A 15,910-nucleotide genomic window follows, 5' to 3' on the forward strand; every position below is an offset into this window, starting at 1 on the left:
AATCATTCATGCATTTTATAAAAATAACTGATTATATATTTTATCTTATATATATCACATAAACTAATTTTCTTTATTCTTCTAAACTACAAACTATACCATTTAAAACAAATACTAAAAGAAATTTAAAAACAAAAACCAGAAACCCCCCAGATAACACTTTTATAAGACCATAGGATTTAGAGGTCGTCAGCAGGCAATCACAACTTCACAAAACTTATGTGAAAATTAGGTTTATTACAAGAGAAATGAACATTTGTGTGGACCCAAGGAGTTCACAATTCATACAGAAATTTGCATGTTTATAACAGAAAAACAAAGGAAGGGATACCAGAAATCTCCACTGCAAGGGGAATTGCATGAGATGGGGAAAGGTGCAGTAAAGGTGGGAAAAGGACAAAACCTCTTGTGAAGGGGGTGGGGAGCAAGGCGGTGTCAAAAGCTGCACTCTTTTCTGTTGTGAACTGCTAGAATATGAAGATAGAATGATCTGTTTATTATCTACATGGTTCCCAGTTGCACAGGCAATTTCTCAGCTTTGTGTAGACTGACTGGAGCCTGTCTTGACTTCCAAGTACACATAGGGAATCCAGTTTGGGATGGAAGCAATACATTGCCGGGGGGGATGGGGGGCTTCATCCTTGATACATTCAGGACCTCCTGTATGCTCTGAGTCCATTGTTTCTGGAAGATAGGGCAACTCAAAAAGACACATTCAGGGGACCCTTTAACAGTAGGATGAGGAAGAAATAGTGCATGTAAGAGCCACCAGAGAGAATGCAAGAACTCTGCTAGCACTAAGACAAGAACCCCTTAACAATCCTTAATAAAGTATGAAGGACTGCAAGAACATCTAATCAAGCCCCTTGGTTTTACCGATGAGTATACAAGTTCAGAGAGATACAGTTAGGTGGCACCATAGTGCACAGAGTGTTGGGCCTGGAGTCAGGAAGACCTGAGTTCAAATGTGGCCTCAGATGCCACTAACTTTATAACCCTGGGCAAGTCACTTAACTTCTCTTGGCCTCAGTGTCCTCATCTGTAAAATGGGAATACTAATAGTACCCATGTCCTATAGTTGTAAGGATTAAGTGAGATAATAATTTTTAAGTTTGTGGGGTCCAAAAATATTCATTCTGCAAGAAAAACCACTGAGACAGATTTCTGAGCCAACAACCATTTATTAAAAGAACTGGACTCCTTCAATGAATGGGACTTCAGAACTTCCTCACAATCTGAGGTAGTCCTTTTCCCTAGGGCCTTACTTTTATAGTACTTGATGCCCAGACACACAGAAGAGCCAAGATAAAATACTAAGTCTCCTTGTTTGATAGACTTGATCTTGACCATCCAAGAGGGTGATCCATCCAAGTGATGCATCAGCATGAGTGGTCACTGAATGGGCAATCGAGGGTCATCACTGCTGACTAAGTGGTTATAAGATGGTACCCTCATGGTGGGCAAGAGAGGGTGGTCTGGACATACAAAAATAAGTTGGAGCTTTGCATGTCATGTTGAGACATCCCACTCACCCTATGCTTGGTCATTCACTCATCACCTAAAAGGGTGGAGGTCCTTCAGTCAGTATTCTTGTGGTTAGGCAAGTGAACTTTATTACAGGTTTGTGAACAGTGAACTGATAGCTTGTAGTTTAAAGTTTGGGACCTATTTCTAATTATCTCTAGGTATAATATATGTAAAATATGTATTTGTAAATGTAATTCTTGCATTAATGTTAGTTAATTAGACTGACTAGGAAAAATATAGGATGATAGCTAGTGAGGATAGATAAACTGAGGTTTTTTTTTTTTTTGAGGATAAATGAGATATGGGCATGTTTGTATACAACAGGAAGACAGCCAGGAGGTAAAGAATGAAGATACAGGGAAGAATAGGAATGATAGAGGAGGCCATGTGCTGGAGAAGCCAGTATAGAATGGGGTTTACCTTGCAAGGAGAAGGGTCACCTCTTCATGTAAGACAGGAGTGAAGAAGGAGGTATTGGCAAAAAGGTTCTGGGTGATATGAAATGAGGAGCAGGGGAAAGGGAACTCTTGGCAAGTGGCCTCAGGTTTTTCCATGAACTGTGGAGCAAGGTTTTCAGCTGAGTGAAGGGAGGAGAAGCCATGGGAAATTGGAAGGGAGATGAAAAGAGATAGTGATGGGATAGGGACGTGAAAAAAGGATTTGGCCTACATTAGGGAGGACCCAGTTAAGATTATATAGTGTTCGATTTTATTTGACTCAGTCAGCAAGTTTTGTGATGTTCTTCAGCTTCTTTCGATAGCATGGTGAAGTGTGAAGGCATATTGGTAGTGAAGCCAATAGATGATGGGAATGATTGGTTAAGTCTTGGTAGAGCAGTATTGATGATAGGGACTTAAGAGAAGAGGACAGTATGGACTTGAACTGGTTCATTAGGGGTTCAAGATGGGGAAGAGAAGAGAGTCTGGCTAATGCAAAGTGATAGCCTAGGCAACAACCAAGGGGTGGAGGGATTGGAGATCACTATGAGTATGAAGAGCAAGTTTTGGTGTTGTAAAGCAGAGGTAAAGGTGAAATGGCAATAGATTATGATCTGGTGAAAGAATTTAAAAGGTTACAAACATGGATATGGTTTAATTTTGAATGCTAGCAAGATCTGTGTTATGACTATCATCTCTGTGTGTAGTTGTGGTGGAGTAGAGGTCATGCAAAATCAGTAAAAGAAGGAAATGGGGGGTTAGGATGTATGAGAGAGTATCAGTATGTATGTTGAAGACCCTTAGTACAAGGGTAGCAACTGGGGAGGAAAGATTGTGAGCCAGGCACTGACCTCATTAAATAAAGAAGGGGAGTCTCTTAGAGATCTGTAGACAACAGCTGTTAGAATTTTGATTGGATAGTAGTTATAGATTGAATGAACCTCAAAGGAAGAATGTTTACTGAGTGAAGACAGCAGAGGAAGATCTTGGAAGTGGCAGTGGGGAGCAGGAGTATTCCATCTCTCCCACCAGGAGAATGAGTGAAAACCGTTACTGGAAATGGTGGCTGGAAAGATGGAATAAGTGAGAAAGGAACAAATTTAAGATGAAAGCAAGTATTCCAGGGAACACAATGGTTAGTTAGATTTAGAGTTGGGCACTGAGCGAGCAGTTCCCCATTAGATGTGATTGAAGGATTTAAACAGTTCTCAAAAGAATTGAAAACTATTAATAACCTTATGAAAGAATGCTCTGAATCACTTTTAAGAAGAGTTATGCAAATCAAAATAGCCTTGATGCTTCACCTCATACCCAGCAAATTTCAAAGATGATTGTTGATAGACAGGCACACTTATGAAGGTTTGGGGCTTTGAGTTGGCAGAACCATTTTGGAAAGCAATTTGGAATTAAACAAATGAAGTGAAGACAATGCCTTTATCTTTTGACCTAGAGATTCCATTGCTGGGCATATGTCTCAAGAGCTTGTTGACAAAAAGAAAGGCTCTGTATACATGAAAACATTTATAGCACCTCTTTTGTAGTACCAAAGACCTAGAAACCAAGTAGATGTTATATCTATTGATTGGGGAATAATTAAATGAATTGTGTTATGTGAAGGCAATGGAACATTATTCTGCTATAAGAAACAGTGAGGATGTGATGAATACAGAGAACAATGGGAAAATGAGAGACTTACAAGAACTGATGAAAATTGAGCAAAATAGAGCCAGTAATACGGTGTGACAGGACAGTAATATAAATAGAAAGAACAACAGTAAAACAATGGAAACTCATATTGTAAAAATATGAAGAACAAGCCGACCCCCAAAAGAAATATTAGAAGATACATCCCCTTGTTCCTTTGTAGAAGTCAGAGTCCATAGGTGTGGAACACTGTATATAATGTCAGATTTTTTCAATAGGTTTATTGATTTTGCTGAATATTTTTCTCTTCTCCCTCTTCAACATACATACATATGTGTGTGTGTGTGTGTGTGTGTGTGTACACATATTTGTTATAAAGGATAGCTCTTGGGAGAAATGTGTGGGAAATCTAGGCTGTATAAAAATAAGAGATTAATAACAGTTTATTTGAACAAAAAAATAGAAGAAGCAGCTCAAGTAAGTGAGAATGTTTATAGCAACTCTTTTTGCTGTTGCAATGAACTGGAAACTAAAGACTTACCTTTCAGTCGGGAAATGGCTGAAGAAGTTGTAGGATATGAATGTATGGGAATATTATTGCATTGTAAGAAATCACTAAAGGGATACTTTCAGAGTAAACTGGAAAGGCTTGTATAAACAAGTGAGCAGAAGCCAGATAACAGTTTACACAATAACAACAACATGTTAAAAAAACAAAAAAAAAACTTTGTTCAGTACAGTGAACTAACTATGAATCCAGAGAGCCTCTGGTGGAACATGCTACCAATTTCTTGACAGAGATGATGAACTTAAAAGTGCATTATGAAACATGTGTTTCTGGACATGTTCAGTGTGGGAATTAGTTTTGATAGTGTATACTTATTATGTTTTATTTTTCCTGTTCCTTTTTATATGCGTGAATATATGTGAGAGAAAGGATTAAGGGAAGCTAATAAGCTTGCCAAAAAAAAAATAACAGAAAAGACAGATGAGAGAGTCATTGAAGCAATTTAAAGATGCATAGAAGAGAACAGAAGGAAACTCAGTCCAATAGGACAGCCTCGAAACTTATATTTTAATTTATTATATATGTAAAAATATAAGCAAACTATATGTAATAGAGATTCAAAATTTCATGTACAATCTAATTTTTCCCTCTTACTTTGCATATGGAAATTCCCATTTTATTTAGTTTTTGTTAGGTTCAAAATTAAAAAAAAATATTTAAGAACCCAGGCCATCCTTTTCAGGGAAGTCATTTCTTCCTTAATGATCTGCTTTTGACAACTTCGCTTATCACACCATGATACTAATTAAATAAAGTAGAGACCAGGGATTCAGTGGTTTAGTAATGCATTATATTTGGCTGGGTATCTGACCAGATCTCTAATATGTAAATTTTAAAGTCAAATATCAAGTTCCCCCTGGTTTGATGCAAATAGAGTAAAATAACTCAAGTGTAAGTAGGAACCTAGTAGTCTTAATTTCCATTTTTCTGATTTTTAAAATCATAGTATTGCATTTTTAAAAGTTTATATATCCTAAAGCTATTTTCCAATAGATTCATTATATTCTTTATGCTAGGCACATATTAGATGTTTCATGGGATCAAAGGTCATATATTTAGAGTAGGAAGGATCTTAGAGATAATCTGGCCCACCCAAATAGAGGTAGTAAGTAGAGGAGATTGAATTTGAACCCAGTTACCATGAATTGTAATTGAATTTAATTAAATTAGAGATATCCTAAAGCAGTGTGATATATTGGATAAAGTGCTAGACTTAGAGGCAGGGAACTTGAGTTCGCAGGAGACTTGTCATAGGCAAGTGCGTATTTAATATCTCAGAGCTTCATTTCCCTCAAATCTGAAATAGAGATAATAATACTTGCTCTATACTCCCTGCCCCGCCCTCGCCCTCCTCCCAGTAAGATTTTAGTGCTTGGGAAAACCTTAAAAGTTATGTATAAACAGGAATGTTTATTATTAGGTGTGAAGACAAGATTTCTGAAAAGAAGAAAACCTCATGATTTTTGTTTTATTGTTTAGTTACATTGATTGGCATTTTCACTTTTCTTTTTATACCTGTTTATAATCTATACTGTAGGGGCAGCTGTGTCATAGAGGATAGAGTGCTGGCCTTGGAGCCAGGCAGATCAAGATTTAAATCCCATCTCTGAGTCATACTGACCTAGTGACCCAGGGCAAGCCACCTAACTTCTCTTTTCTCTGGCTAGCTAAGAGTATAAATTGTAGACAGGGTGCCAATCTATATTAGTATGAGATGTTTTCTCATCTGGGAGTTCTCTTCTACTATAGAAATACATCACAAGTTCAGTCCCAAGCCATATACGTTTAACCGAGGATAGAAGGGTTCTTTAGATTGCCAATCTGACTTTGTTTCCATTATTTGTGTTAGGTTATGATGAGCCAGCAGCACCTGTGAATTTTGAATTGTAGATAGATATTTTTATTTGTTTCTGAGTTATTCCTCTCTTGGTGTAGCTCCTTTTTGAATTCTTAGCATGTCATTGATCTATCTTTGAAACAAAAGGTGTTTTGATATAGGTCATTAATATCTAACAGAACCATACTAGAAAGCTACACTTTTTTATTGAAAATCTTGTCTATATTAAAAATATTTGCTTGTCCATTTAAATTAGATGGGACTTCTGATATATTTCTTTTTCATTTATTATTTTTGTCTAGACTTGGCTACTAATGATTCAACAAACAGAACAGCTTAGCAAAATAATGAAGACACATGCAGAAGACCTTAACTCTGGACCATTACACAGGCTCACCATGATGATCAAAGATAAGCAACAAGTGAAGAAGAGTTATATGGGTGTTCACCAGCAAATTGAGGCAGATATGTTCAAGGTATATCTTTTAGCCATAACTTTTATTCATTTGTCTTTTATCCTTATTGGATGTTTTTGTCATCTTTTTGTAGCTTTTTTAATTGGTTGTTTTTCTTAGACGAATTAAGCTTTTTGGCTTGGTTGGGTGAAGAGTTGTTTTCTGTAATTAAAATGAATGATTTTTTGAATTAGTTTGCTTTAATTATAAAAAGTATTATCTCTGCAACTGGCAAATAAAAGTCCATTAACCTTCAGATTGTGGAAAGAAATTTTTTATTTACTTTTGTTGAATTTATCAATTAATATCTCAATTCATTGAGGCTTGAAGTTATTTTAAATTGGTTGTCCACCAGGATAGTTTATAATTGCATATTAAAGAAGAGTAATTAAATTATGTGTCTGATTTCTAGGGCTTAAGAGTTAGTTGAGAGCCACGTTAGGAAGACTTGGGCTCAACTCCTGCTTCTGACATGTTGATTCCATGACTGGATAAATTGCTTAAACTCTCAGTACCCCCAGGAAACTCTTTTAACATTATAAATTGCAGAATATTTCTTGATTGGTATTGGTAGAGGGAATTTCATAATCGGGAGTGCCTTACAATAATGAAATCACAGGTTTGTATTAAAAAAATAAAAGGATTAGTTACATGTTTAAATTATCTGTCCAAATATATTTTCTGCATTTGCTTCCTTTATAGGTCACAAAGACAGAATTGGAGAAATTAAAAACAAGCTATAGACAATTAATAAAAGAAATGAATTATGCCAAAGAGAAATATAAAGAAGCTTTGGCTAAAGGTATGTGTAGCAGTTAGTGAATTAAAATGTTGATTTTTAATGATTCTTATTCTTGCCATTTGAGTGTTAACTTTATAAGCAGACTAATAGTTTTACTTTTCACAATTCACTTGAGTGTGGAAACAAAGTACAAAGAAATGGGGGAATAGATAAAATATAGAATCATTCTTATGACTTGTTATATATTTTACTTTCTCAGAACATTATTGCATATTTCTTGGTATGTAAATATTCTTACATAATGTGAAAAAATTTCCTTTAAGCCATTTTCTGGCTCAGTAGATTTTTATGAATAATAAATGGAGCATTATGTATTTGTTTAGAGAACTATATATTTTTTCTTTTTTACCTGAAGTTTTCAAAACATAACCATAAAGTCATTTCACGGAACTTTTCTGAGATTAGGTTATTTAAGATCTCCCTTTGGGCTTCTGATACTTTGGGTATTTTATATTTTTGAAGGCATTCCTCTAATTCTTTTGTGTCTTTAGTTTTGTTAGCATATACCTGTGAATAATTTGTTTTGATTTTTAAAAATTTCTTCTAGTTTCATTCTGTTTCACCTTTCACCTTAGAAGATGCCATAAGTCTTTTAACTTTAGAAATTTTAGTTCCATGTGTTTCCTTTGGTTTATCTTTTTCTTGGACTTAGCCAAAACCGAGAGGGAAATTAATGTCTCTTGTCGTCATTATCTTATTGTCTGTGTCTTCTTGAATTTCGGATCATGTTTTTATTATTTATTTGGATGCATTTGGAACATATAAATTTATTACTGATATTGGTTTGTCGCCTATGGTTCCTTTCAGCATAATTTTATTTCATTATTTATCCCTTTTTTAGGGTTGGAGAGTACAGCTAGGTGGTGCGGTGGATAAAGTGCCAGGCCTAAAGTCAGGAAGACTCCTCTTCCTGAGTTCAAATCTGAACTCAGACACTTACTAGCTGTGTGACTCTGGGCAAGTCACTTAACCCTGTTTGTCTTAGTTTCCTCATTTGTAAAATGAGCTGGCAAAGGAAATGGCAAACCATTCCAATGTTTTTGCGAAGAAAATCCCAAATAGGGTCACAAAGAGTCAGGTATCACTAAAAAATGACTTTTATCCCTTTATAGCATGGCAATTCTTGGTTTTTTGTTTTTGTTTTTGTTTGTTTTTTTGCGAGGCAATTGGGGTTAAGTGACTTGCCATGGGTCACACAACTGTAAGTGTCAAGTGTCTGGTCTGAGACCTGATTTGAACTCGGGTATTCCTGACTCCAGGGCTGGTACTCTATCCATTGTGCCATCTAGCTGCCTCAATTCTTGTTTTTTTGGATTCACTTGATACATAGTAAAAAATTTTTTCCATCCCCTACAGTTTTATTTTGTGTATATGTCTTTGTTTTTTAAATGTTTCTTGTAAGCACCATATTGTAGGGTTTTGTTGTACACTGTCACTTTTGCATTTTATTGTGTTGTTTAATCCATTCACATTTAAAATTATGAGAACTTAGATTTATATTTTCTTCTGTCTGTAAAATTGTTTTTTAAAAAAATTATGTTCTTTTTCCTCTTTTGTTGTAAACACAGTATTATGTTCTTTCAGTTACTTTAATCTTATTTTAAGATGTCCTTGTTCCCACTGGCTTTCTTCCTTTCACCCTGATACCCTTTTCTCATTTGTTACCACTTTCCTTTTTAAGGTTTTGTTTATTAGTTCCTTTTTCTCTCTCATTTTTATCTGGCTGTATATTTCTTCCTCCTCTTTTTTTACCTCTCAGTCGAGTAGGCTCCTCTAACTTTTTAAATTAAAAAAAAATTAAATTTTATTTTTGTTCCCCTTTCTAAAAAGGATTTCTTTCATTTACTTCATTATCCCTTTTCTGTTTCTTTCTATTTAGACCCTTGTTATATGTTTCATGGATGCTTATAATTATTTGGTATCTTTTCACTATATTCTTTATGTGATCGAAGCTTACATGGTATCTATTCTAGGTTCTCTCCCTTCTCATTTCTGTCATTTCTTGGTAGGGCTTGCCCTCCAGATCCACCTTTTCCATTGTGCCTTACTCCCAGAACAATGCCATTATTGCTGCTGTCAGAGAAGATACTGCCCCATGCTAGGTCCCTTTCCAGCTTTCTGATTATGCAGCCCATCACGGATCTGTACTCTCCTCTTGTTACTGTTTTCCTTACATTTACCTCTAAATTTCCTCCTTATGTTCCTGCTGTCTCACTCCTCCAGGTGCCTGTTTACTATTCCCCTTCCAATGTTGGCCAAGTAAATTTTTCAAGCACTAATCCTTCAGGCTTCATTCAGTATAAAAGTCTTTATCTCCTTTACTGACTATCTCTATCCATGCTCATTCATTAATGGAACGCCCTCTCACATCCAGAATTAGGCCTTCTTCCTTTCTTCCACCTTTTCTATCTTTCCCCCCTTCTCGCTGACATACTTTTCTTTAGGCTTTTCTCTATCAGAGATCATAGCATTCACGTTCTCCTCATTGCTAGCCCTTGATTTGATCTCAGCACATTACCCAAATCTCTCTCTGCCCCTTCTCCCCTTCTCCTTTCATGTTGTAACATAGCCCCACAAAAAAGCATGAATTCACTTGTAAGCAGGGTGTCCCCAGGTTCTGTCTATAATGCCACCCATCTGCTTTTTCACTTTTACTTCTACCAGATTTCTGTCTTCACCCCTATTTCCTTGTGTACATTTAGACATGTCTCTTACTGGTCTCTGTGTTGTTACCCTGTTGCTGTTGCTGTCATTGAATGTGCATTTATTCATTCACTCCTGGTTTTTTGTTGTTTGGGCTTTTTGAGAACCAAATAATCTTTTTAGTTCTTGTTTTCTTACTCATAATGTTTCAAATTCATCTTTATTATTGAATATCCACCTTTCATCCTGTATGGTTAAACTCTTATTTGGGGAATAGTCGCCTTCAGCTGCGTTATGAGCTTTATTGCTCTTTGGAACACATTATTCTGTTACTTCTGTGTTTTTCTAGTGGGTGTAGAATAGGTTTACAGAATTTAAATATCCTTCCTTTGTATTTATTTGAAGGTCTTTGTCCTGGTGTTTTGCAGAACTTGTTTCTGAATTGAATTATTAATTTAAACTGCTATGTGTTTTCGAATTTGGAATCTTCGGGTTTTAAAAAAATTTTTCAAGAGGCAATCTGAATTATTTTAGTTGGTATTTTCATTTTTTGTTTTCAGAAGTTCCATTTTTATCTTCACTATGGTGTTAAAGTTTTTTTGCCCTATCTTGTTCTTCTGGGAAACCTAAGATCCTTATGTTGTCTTTACCCATCCTGTCTTTGAGATCAGTATGTTTGGCTTGCATGATGAATATATTTTCTTTTAATGTTATTATCTTTTGCTTTTCTTCTGTATTGTTCTTTAATTCTATGTATTTGCATTTCCAGTCTATTTTTCTCTGGTTTCTTTGGTGAGACTTGCCATTGTAGATTCCAGTTTTTCTGTTCTGACCATTATTTTTGTTGTGTGGGCCATAAATTCTGCTCTTGCAGTTTTCATTTTTCTTTTGAGAATCAGGAGTAGCATATTGTGGCATTCCATAGATCATTTTCCATATTTATTCGTAGTTGTCTGAACTCACTAGATGTGGAGGTCATTACTTCCTTCTGTTGTGACTGTTTTTTCTGTTGATTTATCTGTTTAAGTTCGAGGTCTTTGAGTTTTCCCCTCTATTCTTAAAATCTTTAGCAATTTCAGTCTTCCTTCCCTCCCTGCCCCACCCCCTCTTATTTTCCCTATCACTCTCTTCCTATCTCCCTCCCTTCTGATTGTGATTTCCTTGGGGACTGGATCTAAACACCTCAGTCTGCTACTATGCTGGGAAATTTATGGTCCACCAGCCTAGGTCTCTGCCCCAAGTGACTTTTGAGTAATAAGAACTGACCCCAGCTGGATGCTTTACAATCCCAATCCTGTCTCCTTCCTGGCCCCCCCCCCCAAGTTATCTGTCAACTGGCTGAGTGATCCTGGACAAGTCAGTGTAGGGGTCTTAGGCAGTTCTGCATTTCCTCATCTAGGAATTCCCTTCACAAATGAAATTAAAGGTTCAAACCCCATCCCTGTCCCATCTGTGAGAGATGATCTCTCAAAAGTGAAGCCTCCTCAGGGGATCAATAATTCTTGTTAATATTTCTTGATTGTTACTTTCAAAATCCTCCCCCGCTCAGACTCTCTTTTTAAGCATGTAACAGAAAAAATAAGCCCTGACCCCAGCCTGAACTGCTTGCCCTTAGCTTCCTGCCTTCTCTTGTTTCTGAGATGAAGGGGAAAGGGGTTGGGGAGGGGAGATTGCGGTGGATTTCGGTTTCCTAGGAATTACCTAACTCATGGGAATTTGACCCTAAACTCCCTCCTGATCATCACACCACTGCTAAGTCAGCATTAGGTTTACTAAATAAGGACGTGTATGTTTGGATTGGCTATACCCTGATTCCTTGTTCTTGTGTCTTTGAATTTTCTCACGGAGAATGAAAGCCTGCCTCCCAGTTAATGGGATAGGAAGATTTTTCGTGCCAAAATATAAGCCCGCCTCCCCAGCCTATGGGAGTAAAGGGATAGTGGTGGGTGGAGGTTCTCTTGCATTAGGGTATATAATCTCATTTTGCTTTCTGTGCCTCACCTCTCTCCTACTGGGAGACTACCAGAGGAGCAGATGCCGCTTCTTCCAAGATTGTAATAAAAAGTAACCTTTGCTTCCACCTTGAGAAGTCTCTGAGTTTAATTGATTTAGAATCGCTGCCCCGCACACATCTGTACCAGTATTATAGTTTCACTTCCAGCCCTAGAACACCAGTCTCAGAAAAATTTTAAATCTCACAGAGATAGCAGTACAGAGGTATATGATGAACATAAACAGGCAACATTTAAAATCAAGAACTATGAAGAAGAATCATGCTATCATGTAGTCATTTTCTTTCATGAAATTATCCGTTGTTCCTCTGATTTGTTCTTTATATTGCCAGTTCTTATGATGGTTATTTAGTCTTCATTTAAATTTGAATCTTTTCTCCAGAGGCCCTTTATTGATTTTAATTTTTGTTGTTTTGTTATTGGTAATGGAAATATTTAATATATTTGCTTTTTTTGTTTGTTTGTTGCATTTCTTTATTAGGTTTATGCCATAGCATGTGGCCAGTTTTTGTAAAGATTCTATATTAGGCTGAGAAATATTTATGTTCCTTTGTGTTCCTATTCTGTAGTTGACAAAGATATATCTAACTTTTCTAACATTCTGTTCAGGTCCTTAACTTCCTTCTTATTCATTATCTTGTTAGATTTTTCTAGTTGTATTAACTGACCATTCAAATTCCCAGCTATTATAGTTTTGCTATCTATTTTTCTCTATAGAACTAACTTGTCTTAGAACTAACTTGGTTCTTAGATTCTATATCATTGAGTTCATGTGTTTTAAGTATTGGTGTTATTCCTTATTTATGGTGCCAGTTATCTCTTTTAAACATTCTGCTTATTCTGTTTTGTTGTCTGAGTGCATGATTGCTTTCTCTCTCTTTTGGATATGCATGATGTATAATTTTGTTTTAATCTCCTTTACATTTGAATTTTGTCTGTATCTTTTATGTGTTATTTAAACAGGGTATTGTTTATCCATTGTACTACCATCCTCTCTTTTTTGCATGAGTTTATCCCATTCAGTTTTGGGTTGTGAATTTTGATTGTGTTTTTGTCTTCCTGATAGCCTCTTGCATTTTTTCCCTCTGTTTTTCTCTTGACTCCCTCTTTATAGAGAAGGAGAAAGAGATGGAATCTGATTAGGACTATTTATCTCTAATTAAAGTGTACTATTTCTACTCCACTGCCCCTCCTCTCTTTACCTAGCTCTTATGGTTCTTATGCTCATTTTTTCCTCTTTTTAATCCTTTGTTATCAGTCCTCTGGTGTGGAAGTTTGTTTTGCTTTTTCGGATTTCCTTTGGAATTTACCCTTCCTCTCATTCACAACTTTTCCTCCCTAGTTTTATTCCTTTTTAATGTGCTTGTGTATGAGTCTTTATGCATGTGGGTGTGTTCAATCCTTTTTTATCTGATTTGGGCAAGTTGTAGTTCTTGATAAACTTTCAGACCCATCCCTTCCTTTACATTTGTTTTCTTGTGCAACCCATTCATGCAAAATTGTTAAGTTACTCCTCTTAATTCCCTATTTCTTTCCTTGTATATTTCTTGTTTCTTCTTTTTTAAAATTTCTTTTCTTAAAAAAAATAAAAAGTAGAACAGAACACCCAAGAGACCTTGTATTTGTCTTACTTAATTTGCTCAGTGACTCTTGAAGACTGTGGTAAGCCAGGAAATTGGTGGAAATGGGGAAGCATGAGTTAACCTCACACATTTCCATAAGACTGGCCAGGATTGTTGAGAGCATCAGAGTTTTAGTGTAGAGGTAGTGTGGTATGGATTAATTTTGTCCCTAGGTGGATTCATCTTGGGACCCAGCTGTGGATCCCTTAGAGCAAGAAGAATATAAAAGCAGCCTTTAGTACTTTGGTATAGAATTGTTAAGATCCCAGGGAACTTCCTTTAATCTCCTTGGCTATGACTTTTATCTGTTTTTATCCTCTTGAATTGCTTTTTATTTTACCTTAGGACCTGCTTTTACCTGAGGTCATTGCAATATGTTTTTAAAGTACAAATACTATTTGTTTGATCCCTTGAGCTCTGAGTGATTCATTGCATCAAATGGAGAATCATAATTGTTAAAAATTTGGATTCTGAAGATATACCTTTCCCTTATTCTCCAGTGTGTGTGTAACCACTTCATTGCTTACCCACTTTCAGTTTCTCAAATTTATCTGCTTTTTTAGGTTTCTCTTGACTTCAGTGGTTATGTTTCTTTTTTTATCTTTTTTTTTTAGTCAGCCTTTGTGTTAATAAGAGTTACTAAATCTTTCAAAGTTGATTATCTTTTCAGTATTGTTATTGTGTAAATTATTTTCCTGGCTCTGCTTACTTCACTTTATATCAGTTCCTGCAAGTCTTTCCAGCTTTCTTTAAAACTATCTCCTTCATAATTTCTTATAGCACAATAGTACTCCATCAATTAATATACTGTAACTTGTTTAGCCTTTCCTCAGTTGATAGGTACTCCCTCAAGTTCTAATTCTTTGCTACTACAAAAAAAAAACCAACTTGCTATAAATATTTTTGTACATATTTTCCTCTTTTCTATCTCCTTTTCCTCCTTATTTGATCTCTTTGGGGTATAGCTCAAGTAGTAGCATCACTTGATCATAGGGTCTGCACAGTTTAATAGTTTTGGGTTTACATTTAAATTGCTTTTTAAAATGACTGGACACAGCACAGTGGATAGAGTACTGGCCCTGGGGTCAAGAGGACCTGAGTTTAAATCCGGCCTTACACATGTAACACTCACTAGCTGTGTGACTCTGGGCAAGTCACTATACCCTGTTGCCTAGCCAAAAAAAAAAAAAAGATTGGACCAGTTCAGAACTAGAACCAGTACTGGAGTAGCCTATGAACACATCACCAGGGAGAAAGGACTCCAACTATAGCCTATAGCAGAGAGAGGCCCTGGACAAGGAGAAGCCCCGAGGCAGACCCCAGTACCAGATGAGCTCTTGAGTCCCTTGAAGGAGAGGCTTGTCTGGACCACTTTACCCAGAACGAGGCAGGTCTTGCCCAGACCATTCAGTTGTGGATCTTGATCCAATCCCAGGCATTTTCAGTTTATCTCTTCTATCTTTCTCCCTCAATCCTACCTCCTGGCACCCTCCAGTAAACCAAGAAAAACTCCAAATGCTATTATGAAATACCTTGATCTGAGAGATTTGCAGAAGGGAAATCCGAAAGAGAATAGTGACCCCACTACAAATCTAAGCAAAGCCTTGAAGGAAAAAAGAAAAAAACCAAAAACATCTTGATCAAAAGCACTGTAAGAGTTCTTTTTTTTCAAATTATATTTTTTTTAGTTTTTTTAAAGAATTTATTTATTTTTAGTTTTTAACATTTACTTCTATAAGATTTTGAGTTCCAAATTTTCACCCCATCTCACCCCTCCCCCCACCCCAAGATGGCATGCATTCTGAATATCCCTTCCCCTAGTCTGCCCTCCCTTCTATCTCTCCCCGCCTTCTCTTATCCCCCTTCCCCTTCTGCTTTCCTGTAGGACAGGATAGATTTCTATACCCCATTTCCTGTATTTCTTATTTCCCAGTTGCATGTGAAAACATTTTTAAAAAATATGTGTTTTTAAGACTTTGGGTTCCAAATTTTCTCCCTTCCTCCCTCCCCACCCACCCTCATTGAAAAGGCAAGCAACTCCATATAGGTTATACATGTGCAGTTATGCAAAACACTTCCATAATGGTCATGTTGTAAAAAACTAGCTTTAGTTCCCTTAATCCTATTCTGCCCTCCGCCATTTTTTCTGTTCTTTCTTTTGACCCTGTCAGTCCTCAGAAGTGTTTGCTTCTGATTACCCCCTTTCCCAATCTGCTCTCCTCTCTATCATTCCCCTGCTCTCTTGTCCCTTTTCCCCCCTATTTTCCTGTAGGATAAGACAGCTTTCCATACCCAATTGAGTGTGTATGTTATTCCCTCCTTAAGCCAAATCCTATGAGAATAAGATTCACTCATTCCTTCTC

The 15,910-nt window shown here is 36.4% G+C and overlaps 1 protein-coding gene across 15 annotated transcripts in view; it reads left to right on the forward strand.

Annotated features, from left to right (window-relative positions):
- FER (FER tyrosine kinase) overlaps window positions 1-15,910 on the forward strand; it is a 257,864-nt gene that overhangs the window by 38,602 nt on the left and 203,352 nt on the right. For all 15 annotated transcript variants that reach the window (XR_013486092.1, XR_013486093.1, XR_013486094.1 and 12 more), the window contains 2 exons: window positions 6,316-6,489; window positions 7,171-7,270. Coding sequence is in view for 12 of the 15 variants with exons in the window: in XM_020968837.2 (XP_020824496.1) it covers window positions 6,316-6,489; window positions 7,171-7,270 (274 nt within the window). In the remaining 3 variants the exon portion in view is untranslated. The remainder of the gene's footprint in view (window positions 1-6,315; window positions 6,490-7,170; window positions 7,271-15,910) is intronic.

Source organism: Phascolarctos cinereus, unplaced genomic scaffold, assembly GCF_003287225.1.
Source record: "Phascolarctos cinereus isolate Bilbo 61053 unplaced genomic scaffold, phaCin_HiC Scaffold_4;HRSCAF=312, whole genome shotgun sequence".
In the NCBI taxonomy this organism is placed as follows: domain Eukaryota; kingdom Metazoa; phylum Chordata; class Mammalia; order Diprotodontia; family Phascolarctidae; genus Phascolarctos; species Phascolarctos cinereus.